We start from the raw sequence: 21,984 nt of genomic DNA, 5'->3' as shown, positions 1-21,984 counted from the left end.
ATGTGCGTAGAGCAAGACAATATAATTATAGTGGGACAACTCTCACCGCGACTCACAAGTAATGGTAGAATACTTTTGATCGATACGTTACGGCGGCTGCGCGTGCGCAGGCTCGATGACGAAACCCGACGACGTGCTTCGCTTTAACAGACTGTTTAGGGAATACTTTTTTATATAGAAATGATAATATTTTATAGTGTTTAACAACTAAAGTTTGTATTATAATCAAATTATTATATGCACATAGCCCAGTGGTATAACGTCTGCATATAAGAGCTGGCAGTGTACGATACGAGTGACAGATACGCACTCGGAGGACTTACTTATTTCCATTTATCCGTTCTAACAAGTCATTAAAGTCATTAAATTATCTCCGCCTACATTTCTATGTGCGGGATAAAGCGTGAAGCTACAAAAACGTTATTTTAGTAATATTTCTATAACTTAAAACAAAATACGAATTGAACATATGTAAAATCATCGCAGTTCTATCCTTTACTATATTATAATATAACGAAAAACATATAGGTATACATATAGACATATGGACAAAAGTAAATATTGTATCTAAACGTGAAGCATTTAGTTTAAAGTTAGGACATCCTCCATTGAACGACCTTCAGCTATATAAGCGATGTTATTGCACAATACATTGGGTTAAGGCTGTGACACAAATAGGTCAGAGTTTGTTATATTATATTAAAAAATACATTCACTCTGAACCCTGTACAAAGCAGGCAAATAGAGGGAACCTGGGAACCTAGTATTAAGATATTCCGTAGTCCATTAGGACGCTTTCATTCCCCACTTTCCACGGAAATTTTGAGGCATAGCGTGAGGAGCTCAACTTAACTAAACACACGACGAGCCGGAGGCGGAGCCGGCGGAACTAAACGCCGCGTTTTTTATCGCTACCAAAGTGAGGAAATGAAAAAGATTAAATATTGCATTTCCCGCGGTAAGAATTGAACCCACAACCATCGTCGTCGTTGTTGATATACTAAAAAAATATAATTTCTTTTTCCCGCATTCTGAATTTATCCCGTTAATATCAATAATCTATACTAGTATTTGCGGGATTTTATTCAAGACATTGGGTGTTGACAGGCGAAAGTAAATACCGCGCTGCCAATAAATCTTTCCCCTAAATGGGAGAAGCGGCGATTTACAGCGGCCTCCTATAGCTTATATTATATTCTATACAAAACGTAGTGACCAAACACTATCCACACATAAACCGACATACACACAAGGATATTTCAACACAACGCAAGGTCTGTTTTAAACGTAGCATAGGTACACTTACAAGGCACGCAATATCCGAGCTCGTTGTGTCTGTCGTAATACGGCCTTAGGTAGTCGTGATTTGCATGATTGGTTCATTAGGCGATTGGTTTTCCTTGGTACCACGGTGGTGTGGGGTTTGATGGCCGTTAGAGGGTAAAGGATGTAAGATAATTTGTATGCTAATATACAGCTCCCCCCCCCCAGCTGCAGCTTCAACCCCTTGGTGATATGAAAATAATTAAGAATTGTAACGTGGAAACGATTAACGTGTAATATAGCCTACATATAGTCCTTCTCGATAAGGTGGACTATGAAACATAGATTTTTGACGTTTAGTTCCACCACTAGACACACAATATCTGTAGAATCCGACGGAAAATGGCCAAAATGGACATTTGGCGCATCACTAGTCTTTTTAATTAAAATAGACCGAGCACCAACTTGCTTTAAATAAACATTTAATACAATGAGAATTGAACCTACTACCATTATATAGCTATCGTATAGACAAAACATAACAAGCACACTCGTACAACACTATTGAAATAAGTAGTACCTAATCTCTCTTAAATTATAAGCCAAGGTTAATTAGCGGAGTGATTCACTTTTTATTGCTTTCATGGCAATTATAACAAATTGTTTATTTTGAGTGATAATTTAAAGCATCCTACATATACAGTATGAAGATAATAAAAGAAAACAGAATACAGAATCGTTTTTAACGATATACTTACCTATAGGTAGGTAGGTTCATTTACTTAAAAACAAAAATAACTAAATACTTCAGCGAATAAAAGAAATAAAACTAAGTTCATCGCCCAAAAATACCAATTTCATTACCTTTTATTACAGAGACATAAAAAAACAAACAACTTAATATTTAAATGAAATAAAATAGACAAGGGCCAGCTCAAATCAGAAGGAGAAGGTTCTGTACGATTTATTTTCTTATAAATAAAAAAGTCACCGCTACTTCGTGTTGTGTGCCATTTGGGTTCCGTGGGCAATATTAGCAGTAGCAAAGGAAACCTGGGAACGAACGAACGAAGTATGAAGAGACTCCGTTCCCAGTACATACTAAATATATGTAATACCTAGAGCATAGTATATAGAGACATCAGACATTTTCCTTATTTTCTATATACAGTATACAATGATACAGTAATAGAAAACAGAGTGTTACTAGGTTCTTCCTGCCTACCATGATGTGTGCAGAGGAAGTAAACAAAAAGTTTTTAAACTCTTACCCATACATATCAGGGTAGGCAGAGGATATCTAGTGTTAAGACACTCCGTCCTCCTCTGCCTAATTCTCAAGGCATTGCGTGTTGAGTGGCGGAACAATACGCCGCGCTTTGCTCCGTCACCAGAGCGAGAATATAAAAATATGAAATATCCCCGAGTGAGAATCGAATCCACAACGATCGCATATACAGTCAGGCGTACATATATTATGTTTGAAAATATTTCTAAACTCGGTTTTAATATCAAAATACAAGTGCAATACTCACCATATGCGGTTTCGGTATTATTTACGATATGTAATCTATTGTCTTGAATATCCCACGATAAAACAATGACCTGTTTTGGTTAAAACATACTTTAACACCTACATATATGTACAGTACATATAGAGGCCATAGTGTCGGAGTGAGATAGTTGGGGGTTCGATTCCCATTCAATCTTTTCATTTCCCATCTGTGGTAATACAAAGCGCAATGCTAAGCTCAGCCCCTGAAGACGCTATAATTTGAATATTTAGTGGCGCGTAGGGAACGGAGTGTCTTGACACTAGGTACCTACACGTACCCTGACCGTGTATCGAACCCGCAACCATTACATATACACAGTACAGACAGACACGACGGTGTTATTATAATAAATATACTCGTACTTGACCAGCATTCCAAAAGCCTCGTATATTTAGTGTTTGCGATTACGGCAACGCGGCGTTACGTGTCCATTATTATGTCACTAACGAGAAACCGTTTGTAACAGATTTAACTTTTTGGCTTAAAATGTATCTTGAAGCTACAATTTAATTCTTTCAAGGATCATAGCTATCTAAAACCAAATTAATGGAAATGTGGATGTTTTTTGCAATGATTGTGGGTTCCTTTCTCCAATCAGGGGAATGATTATATTTCACTTGTTTTAATTTCCCGGCCCTGGTAGACAAAGAGCACCAATGGGCTCTATGTTTTGAAAATTAGGCGCTGCGCGTAGAGCGTACTATCATAACACTAAGTTACTGCTTTATTAAAGAGTGATGAATCACTTCATGAAGATGTAACATTAATTTATTAAAAAAATATAATATATGAAAGATATCTATTAACTCAATTAGAATCTGATATATATGTATCTAAATATGTAGGTAGCTACTTCTGTTAAAAGACATTACAAGAGGACGTCCTGGCACAAGGGCACGAGCGTGTGACTGTAAGGCGACGGTTGTGGTTTCGATTCCCGCTCGTTGAAATGAATTATTAATTATTAATATTCTCATGTATACGCTTTGGTATCAAGGCAAGAGCGCGGCGTTAAGTTCCGCCTTTACTCAACACGCACTGCCTGGAAAATTCGGCGGAAAATTGGGAACGGAGTGTCTCCACATTAGGTACCCTCTGCTTACCCCTGTTATACGGGATTCAGTGAAGCTGAAAAAAAATAAAAGGAGCCCCACGTGGGAATTGAATTTACAACTACTGTACATTGTTAAAAACTTAATTAGAGAAGAGTTACGTTTATTTTTTAAAACAACATCAGAATATTTTTTACTATAGTACCTACTTAATTGTACGCGCGTTTATAGAAAGCGTATCAATAATTACAAATTGCTTTGGATAATGAAAGAAACAAGACATTGTGAAATTTCTCGAACGTTTAAAGATTATATAAAAAAAATATAACAACCAATAGAAATTGTAAAGGTGTTGAAAAAAAAACAATTGAAAGATCAAAATTATTATTTTTTATCTGTATTAGAAAAAAAAACACTTAAAATTTTTAGGCCAAGGTTAAGCGTGATGCTGATTTATAATAAAAAAAAAATACGATTTTTACGTACCTTATTTCACGTAAACCTAAGAGTCTCCTACCTATTTTTTTTTTAGTTTCCCGCTGTATCCCGAATTTAGCAGATTTAGGCATCGCGTTCAACCAAACAAACTACATTATTCATATATACATATATACAATATACAACATTATTTCATCATCGTCACTTATATTTCTTTAAATTTAATGATTTTTTGCTAAGAACTCAATTAAAATAAAATATTCTTTATCCAATTAGTTGCTTAGAAATATTTTATATAACACAACCACATTTTTTCTAAAAAACCTGTCAAAATAAAAATAAAGTATTTATAACTAACGATTTTTTGCTTACTTTATAATATGTAATTAAAAAACTTGTAGTTTTTTTTACGATCCTTCAAAACTAAATAATCGATGGCTAATTGCATTCCGTCCATCAATTTAAAGGATCGGAACAGAACAGATAAATAAAACATATTAAAAAAATACTTTAGGACCTCCGTGGCGTAGCGGCAAATTATTAACTATAAGCGGAACCTGTTCGACTCCCACGCTCTGCTAGATAAAGCACAGCGTTGAGTTTCGCCACCAACAATATCTCAAAAAATGAGCGTAAAGTGGGAAAGAATGAAGAATGAAGAAAGAATGAAGAATGAAGAATGTCTTAACATTAGGTTCCTTCTGAGATATGTCTACCCTGCTAGATGTGAGATAGGGTACGAAACTATAAATTTAAACATAATTTACTTTAACATTTCGTAGAAAAGAAAAGAAACCAAGACACAAATTTCATAAATAAAAATTCCAAGAAACCCATTCTAAAGTACGAAACATTGATAATATTCAAAAAAATATAAATAAACTTTTTTAAAAAACTTATTAACAAGGCTGTACAAAGTTGTGCCAAGACCTAAAACGACTAAAACGTAAGATTTAAAAAATATTTCAACGTATGCATTCTGAGAACACGTGATGGAGTATTATTACTTTAGCGTGTTTCTTTTAATTTTTATTTAATATTTATAAGAATTCAAGGTTGATATTCAAGTCTGAATATTTCATAGATCACAACCAACGTCATTATTAAAATTAATACTATATATATTTATTTATATATTAATACGAGAAAACACTTTGAACTCCTTTTTACGAAAATAGCGCGGACGAAGAGCCATGAAATTTGGCACACTTATAATTTATATGTAGGGGAAGTGCAGAACATATTTTTCAAAAATAATGCTTATAAAGTATATTAAATCAAAAAATAAAACATTAAACACACTACTAAAGATACACTTGTGTATTTATAAAGTGACATACACGTTGCTATGCCAACGAGTATTATAAGCGTCAGCCACGAAATGAAGATGTTAAATATTCAATAGCCTCGAATGGGAATCAAACCCACAACCGTCGCGTTTAAAGTAGCACTTTCTTGCCCCTGCGCCACGACGGCCTAAGTGTCCGAGGTAATCTAACATAGCCAATAGCCTTCCTTAATAAATGGACAACATAAAAAGGTTTTTCCAAACAAAAAAACTGTACAGCTTCACAGCTAACGAATAGTTAATATTTTATTATTACGCCATATATTTATGAAGAAGATTATTTAAACCTCATTGTACAGAAAATGTGCAAATTATACAGATTCATTAATTTATAATATTTTAATTTTAAAATAACTATTTATTATATTTTACAAAAATATTTAATTTTAATTTTGTTGGCTGAATAGAATTAAGTTGTAGTCAAGTTATCAAATATAACTTTAAAAATAATACAAGATTATGGGAAATGAAGAATCTCAGAAATATTCTAAAATGTGATTCTTAGTATTTATATTCTTCTTTTAGAAGTAAAGTATCAACATGCTTTTATTAGGTCGAACTGTTACAAACTATGCATCAAAATCTAAGAATCTAAATTACACGGCAGGGGGAACCTAGTTAAGTTAAAACACTCCGTTCCCCAGGCATACACCGATATTTGGGATGAGTGTGTTAAATTAAATATAATCACTGCCCTGAGTGTGTATCGAACCCATAACCTTCGTGTTTACAGTGTGACTCCCGCTGTCTCACTCCCAATGCGCAACGACGGCCTTTAACAACCGTAAATAATTGATTTTTAGTAAAAAGTGAAAAAGAAGCAGAAAAAACTATAAGCGTTGTTTACTTAAACTTTATATCGTATTCTTTTCGCAAAAAAATATTTTAATCGTAAATAAAACGAGATAAATGGCAAGTAAATATTATTTTAAAATAGATCATGAAAATCGAGAGTAAGAGGCCGTTAACTCGACAGTTATGGGTTCGAGTACCATTCGGGGGAATGATTCATTTTCATGTTATTTTCCTTTCCTTCTGGTCATTATGGTCATATGATTATGACCACATTAAAATTTTGCAATAAACGTACAAGTGAAGTACTTGTACAGAGAACACGTTACTCAAGAGATGCGGTTTCAAATCCAATGCTTTGGATGTTCTAAAGATTTTAATGGTCTACCTACTATTTGGTAATAAGATTATAATATTAATAATAAATCAAGAAATGCTTAATAGATTTTGATGAATATAGTAATTATATAAGATTTTTTTATTATTATGTCTACATGTCTTTTCTCGCATGTGCGGAAAACTTAACTACTTATTTTTTTTTCATGCCACTTACGACTATAGGGCAAAGTAGGCACATAGATTTTAGTGTTTAGTCACTCTGTCAGCCAGTGGACCCCCATTTTCAACAAATAATATTTTTACTTAATTTTCCTGACTGGCAAAATAAATATAACCTACCTACCTGAAACTTTTTCGTTACTGAATGGATTGTCAAACAAGCAACGATGAAACTGCTGGACTTAAAAAGTTAAAACTTTGCATGAATGTAGTTTAGGGAGTGAAAGGGTGAGCTGAGAGAGGAGAAATTGCAGTTACTACAGAAACGGTAAAAACAAGATTTTCCTATTTCCATCTCAAAGTCCACGTTCATTTACTAATAACATAAACTGTCAACGGAATCGAAGCAACAACCATCGCGTTGTGAAACGTCCCACTTGTATCTATTTAATAACGTCAATTAGTTTATATAATATTTAACTACTACTTACGCATGAATATCTGAACTCATAACAATTAACAAGCATCTCGTATAGTAATTATATGTAGATATGTATTTATGTACGCTGTATCCCGCAAGTAGCAGGGTTCCGTTCCCCACGCAACAACCAGTTTCGGAAATTAAAGTCGCCAAATCGGGGGAATTAAAATAATGTAGATTAAATAAACATTCCCCCTAATGAGGGCGGAATCCACAAACGTTGTCTGCTGCGTCAGGACGACTTCAAATGATGATGATTAACAATATTTCAACGTGAATCTTAGAAGATTCTATGGAAATATTACAATGTTAAGGTACAGATGCCAGTCATGGCGCAGGGGCACGAGCGTGTGACTGTTAACGCAACTTCGAGGATTCGATTCCCACTAGAGGAAATGAAATATTTAATATTTTAATTTTTCGGTCTAGTGATGAGTCATAAGCGATGCGTCGTTCCGCCGCACGTGTCTCAAAATCTCGTGCCTTCAAAATTGGGCGGAAAGTAGGGAACGGAAGTGTCTAAATGGGTGTGAAGTGTTTTAACACTACCTTCCAGGGCTCCCCTGCTTACGAGGAAATGCGTAAAAAATACGGTTACATATCCTGCATATTATGTTATGAGCTAAGGTAGAGACAAAAAGAGATATGAATAGACAACAAATTCATTATAAATTAATACTTAACGTGGAAATATGTTCTGATGAAGAATCGAACCCGTAATCATAATTGAAGTACATACCAACTAACTACTAACCAAGAAAAAAACTAGGAAGTGGTATGGCAACAGAATAATCAGGTTTTAGTTAAGAAATATTATAATCATACTTTTAAATGTTTTCTTGTTTAATATTGTTTTCAAAGATATTAACATAATATTTATTACTTAACGTTTTTGTGGTAAGACTTAACTAAAATAATATACCTACATAATATATGGAATACACTATCCTTTTTTTTAAAACATTTTCAGTTTGTGGAGAAGACAGAGAAAATTTGTGAATAAGTTTTTAAATTCCTTCTCTTTTATGGCATATATAAAATTCTGTTGCGGAACTTAACGCCGCCAAGATGTTACTCACTTAAGTACATTTAAATTTGTTACAAGATTTACATGTAAGTACTATACGATGACACGCATTCTTGTACAGAGTATGGGATTAAAGAACTTTCGTTTTTAGCCTTCGTCATATCTTATATGATATGAGACGTTACGTTTGAATTTTGTCCAATCTAGTTTTCTTCTTACAACATCATATATTTAAGAGCAGAGGTCAAACAACATAAATTTTATTATATATAATTAAAAACGTTATCTTAAAAGCTTTAAAATTTTTCAATAAAAATTTAAATAATTATTTGCTCAACTTACCTTTAAAATAAATAATTTCACAATTTTTTTGCACACAAAACCAAATTTTGACACGAAAACTGTTATTTATAATTTTGACATTTGTCAAATTTGTTCGACAAGCGCTCGAGTGTAAGACGCCCCACAGACTGTTCGCTGTACGCTTTCGAATCTTCGCCTGCAATTAAATGTGAAAACTCTTTAAATGATCTAAAACTATAGTTGTAAAGTCCAAAATCCCATGAAGTCATCTTGTATACTCGCTAATGATATTAGCATCATATATATAAATTGAGAACGTTTCGAAATAACTACAGTTTAAGCTTCTTTTTTGTGTAGGTCCTTATAAAGTTAGATGTTTGATTTATTAAAAAAAAAAACATTTAAAAAATACATAATTTAATAAAAAAGGTTTCTTAATTACGGATAAGTAAATTGAAAGGAATATTATAAATATTTATTTATTAGTTTGTTTAATAAAGTTCTCAAAAAATAATAAATATTTTTCGAGAACGAGATGAATTTTAATAATTCAATTACATACTTTTTGATATGTGACGAAAGAATGATAAAAAATGTATGAAGCAAGAATGAGTGGTAAGAGAGGGAGACCTCGACTAACCATGTAAGATGCAGGAAAGATCGAAGATACTTCAGGAAAGTCACGTAAAAACCACGAGGACACATCGGAGGGCATGTGTGAAGAGGTGGATGACAGTGAACGAGGCAATAAGAGGCATGCAATGAGGGGTTTTCTCTGGCTACTCTTACTCTAGGTAGGGATAAAGCATGAATCTAAAAAATGTATATATCTATTACTAGCGGACGCGCGCAGCTTCGCCTGCGGGTAATAGGGTAATAATACCCTTAGAGGTAAATTCTAATAAACCATGAAACACGTGTTCAATAAAATATTTTTAAGAGTCTCAATTTCAAATCTTATAAAAATCAGTGGCGATTTAGAGACTTTTCCATACGAACTTTCAACCCCTTATTTGCACGCCTGGGGGATGAATTAAAATAAACCACGAAACATGTGTCCAATGAAATATTTTTAAGAGTCTAAGTTTCGAATTTTATGAAAATCGGTGGCGATTTAAAGATTTTTCCAAACAAACTTTCAACCCCTTATTGGCACCTTTAGAGGGTAAATTCTAAAAAACCGTGAAACACGTGTTCAATTAAATATTTATAAGAGTCTGAATTTACAATTTTATAAAAATCGGTGCCGATTTAATTTTTTTCCATACAAACTTTCAACTCCTATTTTACCCCTTTAGGATAAAAATTTTTTAAAATCCCTTCTTAGTGGATGTCCAGATTACGAAAGTAAACATCTGTCCAAATTTCACGTATCCACCATCAGCGGCTGTGCGTGCGTCTTACCTCAGTCAGTGAGGACAAGTCCTTTTATATATATAGATGACAGAGATAAACTTAGTGAACCACTATTTGCCACAAAACATTGCCTATTGGGTAACAACACCACACTTTTCCCATCTATACTAAAGAAACAAAGTATTTAAAAAAAAATAACAGTACTTAAGTTTGTATTTTTTTTTATTGAAAGAAATAGTTGTAAATTTTCACTTTTCGAAATTGTTTCTTTATTTTTTATTGTAAGTTCTCATTTCGTGCCAAATTTCATAACCGGTAGTTTTCATAAGCGGTACGGTAAGTATTTACACTATAGGTTTTGGTTGCGCGGTGAATTAATCTTTTGATCGCGTTGACTTAGAACCCTGATTTCTTCTGTGATGCCATAGACCTGAATATTTGATATTAATTTCAGTTTAATACACGATTAATATCACGATTCTAGAGATTTCCATTTGAGGTAGGGAATCATAAAAATGGCAAGAACGCGAATGGCGGGCTCATAAGAGAAAAAGGATTTCGTTCACCTCTGTTTTTATATTTGAAGGTCACATTAACGCTTGAAGACCAAAGGGCACGTATGAAAAGATTGATCACAGTCGACGAGGCGAAAGACGCATGCGGGTCATTATATTAATTGATGGGAAAACATGTCAGTCTCAGATAAGATTGAAAGAATACATGGCCAGTTTTGACGCGGGGCAAAAACGTAAACGCGTCTAGATGTGAGTTCGTTCCCCACTCGGAAATGAAATATTTATTGAAATTTAAAATTTTCTTTTCTTCGCTCTGGTGTCGAGGCATTGCGTATTAAGAAGCGAAACTCAACGCTGGGCTTTTGCCTTGGTGCAAGAACGAAGAATTGAAGATATTAATAAATAATAATTAATTCCCCCCAAGTAGAGATCGAACCCACAATCGTCGCGTTACAGTCGTATCCTTGTGCCCCTGCTAAAAAAAATTATAATCACTGCTTACTACACTTTATTACCATTTTAAATTGTTAGGTTGTCTAACTAGATAAGTAAAAAAATATATTTTCAGTCAAATGTCGTGGGCTAATAAAAACTGTCCCTAAAACAGCATTTACAATCAGCGCTTCTCAACCACCCTGGGCATATCTAGAGACACTGTCTGGAGAGGGATTAAAATTTAGCTTACATATATGTACATATTGGACATATATGTTAGCTAAAGCTGTATACATTTATATATATGTAAAAGTTTTTCTAATTATTTAGGGCAAATTTTTATTGGTATAATTTTTGAGATGGTCACAAGAGTATTCCGGGGTGGGCATGGTTCACTCAGTCCTCGCTATTCCTACACCCATGTGCACAACGATGCCATCATAAGCAGGGATGTTATGTTACTCCTTTTCCCTAACCGATACTAATGAATATCCAAAATAATTTAATATCTGTAACTGAAACCAAAACAATCTGTATCCGTATCCAAATCCTAAATTCAAATTCAAATTCAAAATATTCTTTATTCAAATAAACTTTATAAGCACTTTTGAATCGTCGAATGTACATGTCAACAAAAAGCTACCACCGGTTCGGAAGGCAGTTCTGCTGAGAAGAGCCGGCAAGAAACTCAACAGTTGCTCTTTTTAAAGTCAATGGTATACTCGTATTTTACTATTACATTAGCTGGCAGCTGTCCTGCCTGACATTCAATAGACATTAATTCCATACATGCTTATCCTCTAAATATTCTTGAACAGTGTAATAAGCTTTACTTGTTAGAATTTTTTTTACAGATATTTTAAATTTTGGAAGTGGCAAATTAAGAATACACTGCGGAATTTTATTATATACACGTATACTCAGACCCATAAAGGATTTATTAACTTTTTGGAGGCGAAAACTGGGTGTAACAAGCTTATCTTTATTTCTCGTTTCTATCGTATGACTGTCGCTATTTTTTCTATAATAATGTATATTTTGTCGGACAAAGAGAATATTATAGTATAGAAATTGGGAAGCAACTGTAATAATACCTGCATCTTTGAAAACATCTCGCAGAGAATCTCGAGCTCTTAGATTATAAATATATCTTACGGCTCTTTTTTGGAGAATAAATATTGAATTGATATCTGAAGCACTGCCCCATAACAGCATTCCATAAGATAAAATACTATGGAAATAGCTAAAGTAGACTAGTCGGGCAGTTTCAACGTCCGTCATTTGTCTTACTTTCTTAATTGCGAACGCGGCAGAGCTGAGTTTATCTGCAAGTGCTTCCAGATGAGCGTTCCACTGGAGTTTGGAATCTATAGTAACACCTAAGAAAATAGCTGATTCCGACACATTAAGAGGTTCTCCTTTAATTATTACATTAAAATTGTGTTTTTTAACATTTGGTAAGGCAAACTCGATGCATTTCGTTTTTTTAGCATTTAACATTAGATTATTAACATCAAACCAACGAAGAATATGCGATAATGCACTATTCACTTCGTCATAGTTTATTATATTTCTGTCAACCTTAAATATTAAAGAGGTATCATCCGCGAAAAGTACAATATCACATAGGTTCTTCACATAAAAAGGCAGGTCGTTAATATAAAGAAGAAATAAAAGAGGACCAAGTATAGATCCTTGTGGAACGCCCATCTTTAGAGGAGATCCAGATGATTTTACATTATTTATACTAACCGTCTGGATTCTTTGGTTTAGATATGAGGCAATAAGGTCAAGGGCAGTATCCTGTATACCATAATGTTTTAGTTTTAACAACAGAGTTACATGGTCTACGCAATCAAAGGCTTTGGATAAGTCACAAAACACTCCAATTGCATTTTGTGACCTCTCCCATGCGTCATAAATGTGCTTTAGGAGTGCGGCACCCGCATCCGTAGTGGACCTACCTTTGGTGAAACCATATTGCTCACTATGGAAACAATTGTTAATATTTAAGAAAATTGTGAGCTGGTTGAACATTATTTTTTCAAATATTTTACTTAAGGATGGCAAAACAGAAATCGGTCTGTAATTTCCAGGCTCAGATCTATCTCCACTTTTGTAAAGCGGCACTATTTTGCTATATTTCATTAAATCAGGAAAAGTACCGGATTCTACACAATTGTTAAAAATTAAAGCAAGGTAAGGAGCAATATTAGGTATAATTGAATTAAAAACTTTAACAGACATGCCCCATAAGTCACCAGTTTTCTTTAAATTAAGGCTTTTTAAAGTTTTGACAATTTCATCTGGTGACACATTCTTAAACACAAAATTTTGTCTACAACTATTTACATGGGTTTTTAGTATTAATTCTGCTTCCGAAGGAGATGATGGCAGTGAACGTGTTACTTCAGTAGATATATCAGAAAAAAAATTTAGAAAAGTATTTGCCACTTCTAAATCTGAATTTAAGATTATATTATTAACTTTTAATTTAATAGGTTCACTGACAGCTCTAAATCTCCCAGTTACAGTAGTGATAGCATCCCATGTAGCTTTAATTTTATTATTAGAGTTCAAAACCTAGATGTTTTTATTGGTAACAACAAGAATCTGTGGCAAATATACGAATATTGAAAAATAAACTATTGACGTTTGACAATTTTATATATGACCAAGGAACATAAGTATATGACAATGACAGTTGACAGTTAAAAGAAAATGGAAATTATTATTATAATTTTTCAGTAATTTATATATTGCAATATAAGCTGTTTATTGTATAGTTTTCTGTGCTACATAATAAAGTATGTCGGGTATTTGGAATTTGACTACTTTATGCAGATGCTGTCATGCAGACGGACTATTTAAATCCTTAGACTCTCCTCATAAAGTGGATGATAATGAGGAAATTTATATAGAAATGTTAAAAAATACTTTAGGTTTGTACGTAAGTTGAGTATTGTTTAATTTTTCTTATATATTTTTTATTTTATGAATGGAAGGCAACCAGGGTTTACTGATATATAACTCGGTTTTTATTTTGGTAGCTTGGAATTCTGCAACTAATATTTTGGTTAATACATAAATTTTATATCAATTTCTTACATTATTTTAAATGTTGGAATCGAACCCAAAACTGTCTCCTGCTTTTATATACTTTTTGTTATATTTCAGCTGCAATCGCCAGGATTTGAAGTGAGTTACACAATATGTAATACATGTATTGGAAAGCTTAAAGAAGCTTACAAATTTAAAAAACAAGTGCTACAATGTGAGAGGAAATTTCAAGAATATTGCAATAGTAAGTGTCTATTATCTTGATGCATATTATAATTATGTTAATGTATTATATTTTATTTTGATAATATAATGACATAGTGGATTACTGGCATAACTATAAATGTGATAGTTGTGTGTTTTGTAACCCAGTTGTTCCTGAGCTTAGTGCATTCAATCAAATAAACTCTTCAGCTTTATTACTATAAAATATTATAAATAAGGAAAAATTGGTATAGAATCCTAAAGATTTAAGGAATATGTACCTCAAAAGGAAAAAACGCAACCCATCTAGGATCATTTTCTTAGGAACGTGCAGAGGTATCAAGCTAAAATTTATATTAAATAGTCAGGTCTACTGTCCCTTTGAGTTGTGAAAAAATCATACTTCTAAGCCAATGCAATCAAAAGATACAGCTGTTTATGCCACAAATTATCTAAACTCAAGGGAATCAAAACCTACAGGGTAGTTCCCGTGAACTCAAAGTCTTGAAATTTGGTAAGAAGCAAAGTCTTATAGCACAAATAAAGGAAAAAATGCTAGAAGAAAAATTTTGCTGGTATTTCTTAGAAAAAAATCAATAGTTCATTGTATACAAAATGAGTACCTTTTCCCAGTTGACCTACTATGCTGAAATTGGTATGGAAGCCTTAGTGCACATGGCCGACTCACAATTAACTGTTAGTACTTTAAAATATTTTTGAAAACCTCATGTTCTAGCGGCAGGACTAACCTATTCAATTTTAGCTGCAATTAATAATATACTTTTGTGATTACAGATGAATTATTACAACAAGTGGAGATTAAAATAGAAAAAGCTGAAGGTATTTTTGTGTATTTAAATTATTTCATAATTATTTTAAATTGAGATCATCATGGTGCAGGAGTACAAGCGTGCGACTGTCAATGCGACAATTGTGGGTTCGAATCCCTCTTAGAAAGAAAAGCAGAAATGATAAAAATTTTTAGCAACTTGCACAAAATTGAACAGTATTCGATTCTATATGTCGTGGTCGTGGTTTTGACGCGTATTTAGGGGGAATTAATTATTTTTATTTAGCTGCTCTGACAAGTCGAAGCGCTCCGTCGTGTTCCACCATTCAACACAACACAGAGAGATTTTCAATACACAATGTATTGAAAATCTCTCTCGTCTTGACACTAAGTTCCCTCTACTTACCTAAAAAAATCTACTCTAAAATAGCGTGAAACTGATAAAAACATTGTTTATTTGCTTGCTCTCTTTATTTTTTACTTATCTATATATATAAAAGGACTTGTTCTCACTGACTGAGGTAAGACGCACGCACAGCCGTAACCGCTGATGGTAGATGGAATCTGGACAAAAATTTTAACTCTAAAGGGATGAAATAGGGATTGCAAGTTTGTATGGGTTTTTTTTAAATCGGCACCGATTTTTATCAAATTTTAAATTCAGGCTCTTAAAAATATTTCATTGAACATGTGTTTCATGGTTCTTTAGAATTCACCCCCTAAGGGTGCAAATAAGGGGTTGAAAGTTTGTATAGAAATGTTTTTAAATCGACATTGATTTTTATAAAATTCTAAGTTCAGACTCTTAAAAATATTTAATTGAACACGTGTTTCATGTTTTATTAAAATTCATCCCTAAGGGTGCAAATAAGCACGCGAAGCTGCGCGCGTCCGCTAGTTAATTTATAAAGTTAAACATTCAATTTATTTGACGTGACAACACGGCTGCACGCACAAAAAAGTCAAACTCATTGTCACGTTCTGTTTATGTTGAGTGTGCAAACGAGAGCGGAAGAGGCGATAGAGAGGGACGATCGTACTAAGCGTTCACATTTTTACTGATTAATCTGTATAATTTAAGTAGGAAAAAAAAATAACTAATGCAAATAAATATTAATTAATGGTAAAAAGAAAATGCCGCGTGTTCCCGGCTTAGAATAGGATCACCCTGGTACTGGTGGTGTCGCAAGAAGCAACTAAAGTACGTGTGGGAGGATCACGTCGCCAGCAATGGCAACACGCATGGGCAGACTCGACCGGATCGTTACCACCCCCGGCATTTAAAACCGGCGTTAAGTAGTGGCTTTATGTCCATGCGTTTCGCATTTAGTAATGCTGGGCTCCGGGACCCAATCCCCCTTAAAGGCAGGCAACGCACCTGTAGCTCCCCTGGTGCTACACGGGGTCGTGGGCGGTACGTTACCATCAGGTAACCCGTACGCTCATTTGCCTTTTCATTTTCCATAAAAAAAATATAATTAACTCCTTTTTTGTATTACACAAAGTAATGATAATTCAATGATAATAATTATTTTCCTCGATATTTTCTTATAATTTTATCTCGTAAACTAACCGTCCGTAAACCGACTTTGCAGACAATTGATTTGCTTATTATGTTTATATGTTCTCTCTCTTTCAGACAAAGAAGTTTTTGTGAAACCGGAAATTGTTAATAATGAAGGTAATTTAATTAATTATTATAAATTATTAATACATGTTTAAAAAACATAATACATTTGTTATATCATCAAACTCAGGGCCAGGGTCATTGAGGCCGTAACGCAGGGCACAAACCAGCTTCACGCTGTATCCCGTACACAGCAGACTAGGCAGAGGAAACCTAGTGTTAAGACACTCCGTTGCCCACTTTCTGCCGAATTCTGGAGGCATTTTTTATTTTCTTTTTATTTTATATTTTCGTTACTTAACATATGTACGTATAGAGTATATATTTAACATTTTCCTAGCTCTGGTAACGAGACAAAACGCGGCGTTCAGTTCTGACATTCAACACGCACTGCGTCCAGAATTCGGTGGAAAGTGGTTAACGGAGTGGTCTTAATACTAGGTTTCCTCTGCTTACCCTGCTATATGTGCAGCGTGGAGCTAAAATAAAGTCGTCGTGGTGCAATTGCCTATAGGAATATTAACCTATATTTTGTTTTTTAGATAATAATAGTATCGACGCCTATGACAATGATAATGTTGACCAGGAACCGGAAACAATAGAAATTTCTTGTGAATCAGAAGAAAAGAGTGAAAAAACCTTTATGGAGAAAGAAAAGTCAAGAACATCTAATAAAAGTAAGTAATAAGTACTGTTTAATTATTTTCTTATAAAAACAGGAAATGTATTTTTTTTTTGATTAGGTCAGTTTAGTTCATAAGTAATAAGTACCTACTGCTTATTTTCTTTTAATAAGAATAGGAAATGTAATAAGTTCTGTACCCTGAAGCAAAACACGTGTTCAACGAAATATTTTTACAAAACTGAATTTCAAATTTTATAAAAATCGGTGCAGTTTTTAAAAAAATCATACAAATTTTGAACCCCTATTTAATCACTTTAGGCTTTAAATTTTTCAAAATCCCTTCTTAGTGAGTGACCAGATTACGAAAATAAACATCTGTCCAAATTTTACGTTTCTACCATCAACGGTTGCGGCTGTGCGTGCGTCTTACCTCACTCTGTGGGAACATGTTCTTTTTTTATAAATAGATTATATTACCATCGAACAATCGAACCCACAATCTGGCGCCCTTACAGTTGTTGACCAATCGTGGCGCAGGACACAGCGTACAGTTGTACGTAATGGTCTCGTATACTTTTGTAATTCTTAATATATAAATAATATTTAAAAATATATATCTTTTGTTATTACAGGCACCCCAGAAAAGAAGCCGTTAAAGAGCGTCGTTAATCTCAAATGGTGTAACAGAATAAAAACTGACAACGGGTTCAAATATAGCTGTAAAAAATGTTCAGCAAACTTCGACATGTATAAATATTTGCTCCGGCATATCACCAGAAAACACAAAAACGAGTTTAATTGTAAAACTTGTTTCAAAACATTCAATGAACATAAAAAATACATCGGTCATTATCAAAAATATCATAAAGAAAAGAAATTATATAAATGCGAATACTGTGATAAGACCTATAATAATTCGACATCTCTCAATTACCATACAAACACACACTTAAAAACAAAGCAGTTCTTTTGTGATATTTGCGGTAAAGTGTTTTTATACAAGCTTTCGTTAAAAAAACATATTTTGAGGCACATGGGTATGAGTAAAAAGATAATGTGTGACTTGTGTGGCCACGCTTCTAATGATATCACTAATTTGAACAAGCATAAATCCGCTGTTCACGACAAAATTAGGCCGTTTAAATGTAATTTATGTCCAAAAACCTTTGCCTTATCCAAAAATTTAGTTTATCATATAAGAAGACACACCGATGACAGGCCGTTTAAATGCGACTTATGCCAAAAAGCTTTTATAACGATAACAGTTTTAAATAAACATAAAAAAACACACGCTCCAGGAGAGCCGTTCGAGAGCGATCCTAAACCGTATAAATGTAAAGTTTGCTGGGTCTCGTTCGATCACAAAGGTGTTTATTTGACGCACATTAAAAATCACGATGTTTTAAAGCCGTTCATTTGTGATATTTGCGGGAAAGGATTTTGTACACAATACACGCTGAACCGCCATATTGACTCGCACAACGGTATAAAGAGATTTTTGTGTAAACTATGCAATAAGTCACTGTCATGTAAGAGTAAATTGAATCGTCATTTAGAAAAAATACACGATCCTAACAGACCAGTCAAAAAGAAAATAACGTGCGAAATATGCAAAATAGCGGTCACAAATATAGAGAAACATAAAAAAAGTCATACGGATAAACGTTTTCAATGCTCATTTTGTTCTAGATCATATTCTGAGAGGAATACATTGCATAGTCATATAAAACATAATCATACTGGTATTACATATGCTTGTAATTTGTGTGAAAAATTCTACGTACAGAAGGGTAGTTTGAGAAATCATATGAAAAGAGCTCATGCTGTTAAATTGAAAGAAGAATAATCTAGAATTAAAATCAACTCCACGCTCTAAGATGATGGCCTTATCGAAAGAATAATCTAAAATAGCATATAGCAATAGCAGAGAGTCGACACTGTTAAATGTTTACTAATAAACACAGTACAGTCGACACCGACACCGACTGTCGACAATGACTCGAGCTTTGTAAAATAAGCTCGTATTTCCCCATTTTAGAGGGTAGTTCCCCAAACATGTTTATGAAAATGCATGGAACTATAGATGTAATTTTGTTATCGGAACTCGTTCTCGGTCCAATGTCACAATGTTATAAAATATTCTTATATGAAAAACAATGATATCATTCGTACTATCGTTTCGGTCCAATCACGCGTATAACAATATTTCTCATACAAGAATTTGAGATTGGACTGAAATCAAACCTTCCTTTGAATCACTGTTAATGAAAAACATATTGAAATCAAAGATTGCGTAGTTTAAACGTTATAAACGTAGATAAGTGGAAAGTGACCAAAGTGCCTGAACATTTTTTTTACTATGTAATGAAATGAAAGAGACCCAACTCAATATTTACCATTTTTTAATTAAATTGACTTAGAAAAAAATTATTTCTTTAGAAAGAAAACATTATGTACAAATATTTATAACATATGTACGACTGTCCAAATAAAACGAATATTTCGAAATTGTTAGTAGGAGCAGGCTATTTATTATCTTTTTTAGAAAATTAAAAATCATGAAGTTTTGAGGTTGATCACTTTCATTTTAATATGCAAGCCAATAAATATATTCGAACATTATAAATAACGATCATGATATTATAATATACTAATGATCCACGCGCGGCTTCGCCTGCTTAAACATATTGTTATATTAAACCCAAATTATACAAAACTATTGATGTGTTATTCTGATGTATAAGCTATACAATTGTAAAATTTTATCTAAATCAGTTCTGTAGGTTTTGCGTGAAAGTGGAACAAACATTAATCTTCCAACACCTTTATAATATTAGTAAGATATTTAAGTGTCCCATTCTGTAACTAAAAAAAAAGAATGTAGTAACTATTCACGTGTTTTTTTACCATTGTCCGCACATTTTAATCAAAACTTAAAGAAATGATTTAAATAAATAAATTACTTCTAATAAATAGCCTTAAACCGTCGTATAAAACGAACGTTTTAAATAGTTTCAAATTTATTTATTATTTATAAGTATTTACTAATACTTGCGGCTCTGGTATTGGTCAAATGGAGGTAACTACTAGTTGTACAATGAAATTCCTATTAAATGGACAGTCCAAAACAAATTATTAGTATCGAAGTATAGATTATTCTTACGGCTGGAATTGTATCCGCTCCTTCCAATATTATTAATATTATACTTTTATTTTTATTAATACGTCATTTTAAAAAGTGTTAACCTTTAACTATGGACGTGATTTTTTTATAACATACATATGGACGTCGGGTCTGTCAGACCAGTGTATTTATTGGTCATATTCCGGCTGTTTTTTAAAGGAAGAAGACAATTTTTTGTTTTAGTTTACATGAATAGCCTCAAATCAAGCAAAATCAATATAAATAAAATCGCTTTTTATTAAAGTTTACGCATCACAACGATTTAAGTAACTTAAAGTCACAATTTCAGTCTTTGGCCACATGGGATGACTCTTAAGAAAATAATACTATAAAAAAAAGACAGATAATAAAATAAATATTTTTTTAACAAAATATAAAGCCTACAAATAAAAAAAATAAAGAAATTACATCTTATGTTATAAAATAAAAATTTTGACAACACCTCAAGATAAGGTATTATTGAACATCGATACACAATGGCTTTCAACATTGTCGGCAAACAGGACGATTGCAGTCAACAAAAGTATGTGTTGTGTTTCTATATATCTTTTGGGGGCAAAGTGTACATGTTTTTCAAGAACCCAAAACTATTTTTTTTAGCTTCATGTTCAATAAATGATAGATCAGATCGCGAAACGCGAGTCAAAGTCATTCTCAATTCTTAGAGTAGTTTAGTATACGAAACGCGTCTTTTTATTTGATAAAGTGCTATTTTTTTTATAAAATGTCGTCGTCCAATTCTTTTGTTTGATGTTGATTATAAAGTACCGATATTTTGTCCCTGACGTGCTAGGTCGATCATTTTTTTCCATTTTATCATAAAAACAAAAAAAATTGAATCTTTTTTAGGTAAATAATATTTATATTACTAAAATATATAACAAACAATGCCAAATAATATATGATATAAAACAATAAAAACATTTGAATACAAATAATACAATTAAAATATTAAAGTATATTTTGTAATATTATAAAAATATATGGCGTTTTGAAATCATTCATGTATGGGAAACATGGACGTCGGGTCTGACAGACCCAGGCCCCGTTTATATATAATGTGTATGTGTTATATATAATGTAACTTTGTTTTTTAATCAACCTTTATAATTTATTTTTGTGTATGTTTTCGAATATACATGGTAGTTAATGATTACTTTACATAATGTAAAAAATACTGAATAAACAGAATTGCGGAAGATACCAAAATCAGTAACACGAAATAAGCTCCCCCACATTTCATTATTTTCTCTAACTTCGTGACAAATAAATCTACGTAAAATCAACACATTGACTTCTCTGTCTTTGTTAATATTGTTTATCTTAGTCTTGCTATAAGTCTAAATAAAGATCTTTATATTTTTTCAAGAATATACTAAACTGGTTGCGAAAATAAAAGCCATGAGCCAAATATATAGGTCTATAAACTG

The 21,984-nt window shown here is 32.9% G+C and overlaps 2 protein-coding genes across 2 annotated transcripts in view; one reads left to right on the top strand and one right to left on the bottom strand.

Moving 5' to 3' along the window:
• The window catches only part of emp (epithelial membrane protein), a 62,115-nt gene extending 53,188 nt beyond the window's left edge, over positions 1-8,927 (bottom strand). Inside the window, exon 1 of the mRNA XM_085204010.1 lies at positions 8,798-8,927. The gene's annotated coding sequence lies outside the window, so the exon portion shown is untranslated. The remainder of the gene's footprint in view (positions 1-8,797) is intronic.
• Positions 8,928-13,750: 4,823 nt separating this feature from the next.
• LOC146528019 (uncharacterized) lies at positions 13,751-20,260 on the top strand. The gene is made up of 6 exons (XM_085204005.1): positions 13,751-14,014; positions 14,242-14,368; positions 15,124-15,168; positions 16,758-16,799; positions 17,288-17,422; positions 18,003-20,260. Exons 1-6 carry the CDS (start codon positions 13,874-13,876, stop codon positions 19,214-19,216), a joined length of 1,704 nt encoding a protein of 567 aa, XP_085060131.1. The 5' UTR covers positions 13,751-13,873; the 3' UTR covers positions 19,217-20,260.
• The last annotated feature ends 1,724 nt before the right edge of the window (positions 20,261-21,984 follow it).

Source organism: Heliconius melpomene, chromosome 20 (genome assembly GCF_056956725.1).
Source record: "Heliconius melpomene rosina isolate 202511_hmr_F chromosome 20, ASM5695672v1, whole genome shotgun sequence".
In the NCBI taxonomy this organism is placed as follows: domain Eukaryota; kingdom Metazoa; phylum Arthropoda; class Insecta; order Lepidoptera; family Nymphalidae; genus Heliconius; species Heliconius melpomene.
The sequence above is the reverse complement of the archived record's forward strand: the minus strand, read 5'-3'. Positions and strand labels throughout refer to the sequence as shown.

Coding starts and splice junctions, on each gene's coding strand:
- LOC146528019 (XM_085204005.1), top strand. CDS start 13,874: ATGTCGGGTATTTGGAATTTGACTACTTTATGCAGATGCTGTCATGCA. Junction 14,369..15,123: donor ATTTCAAGAATATTGCAATA/GTAAGTGTCTAT, acceptor TTGTGATTACAG/ATGAATTATTACAACAAGTG. Junction 17,423..18,002: donor GTCAAGAACATCTAATAAAA/GTAAGTAATAAG, acceptor TTGTTATTACAG/GCACCCCAGAAAAGAAGCCG.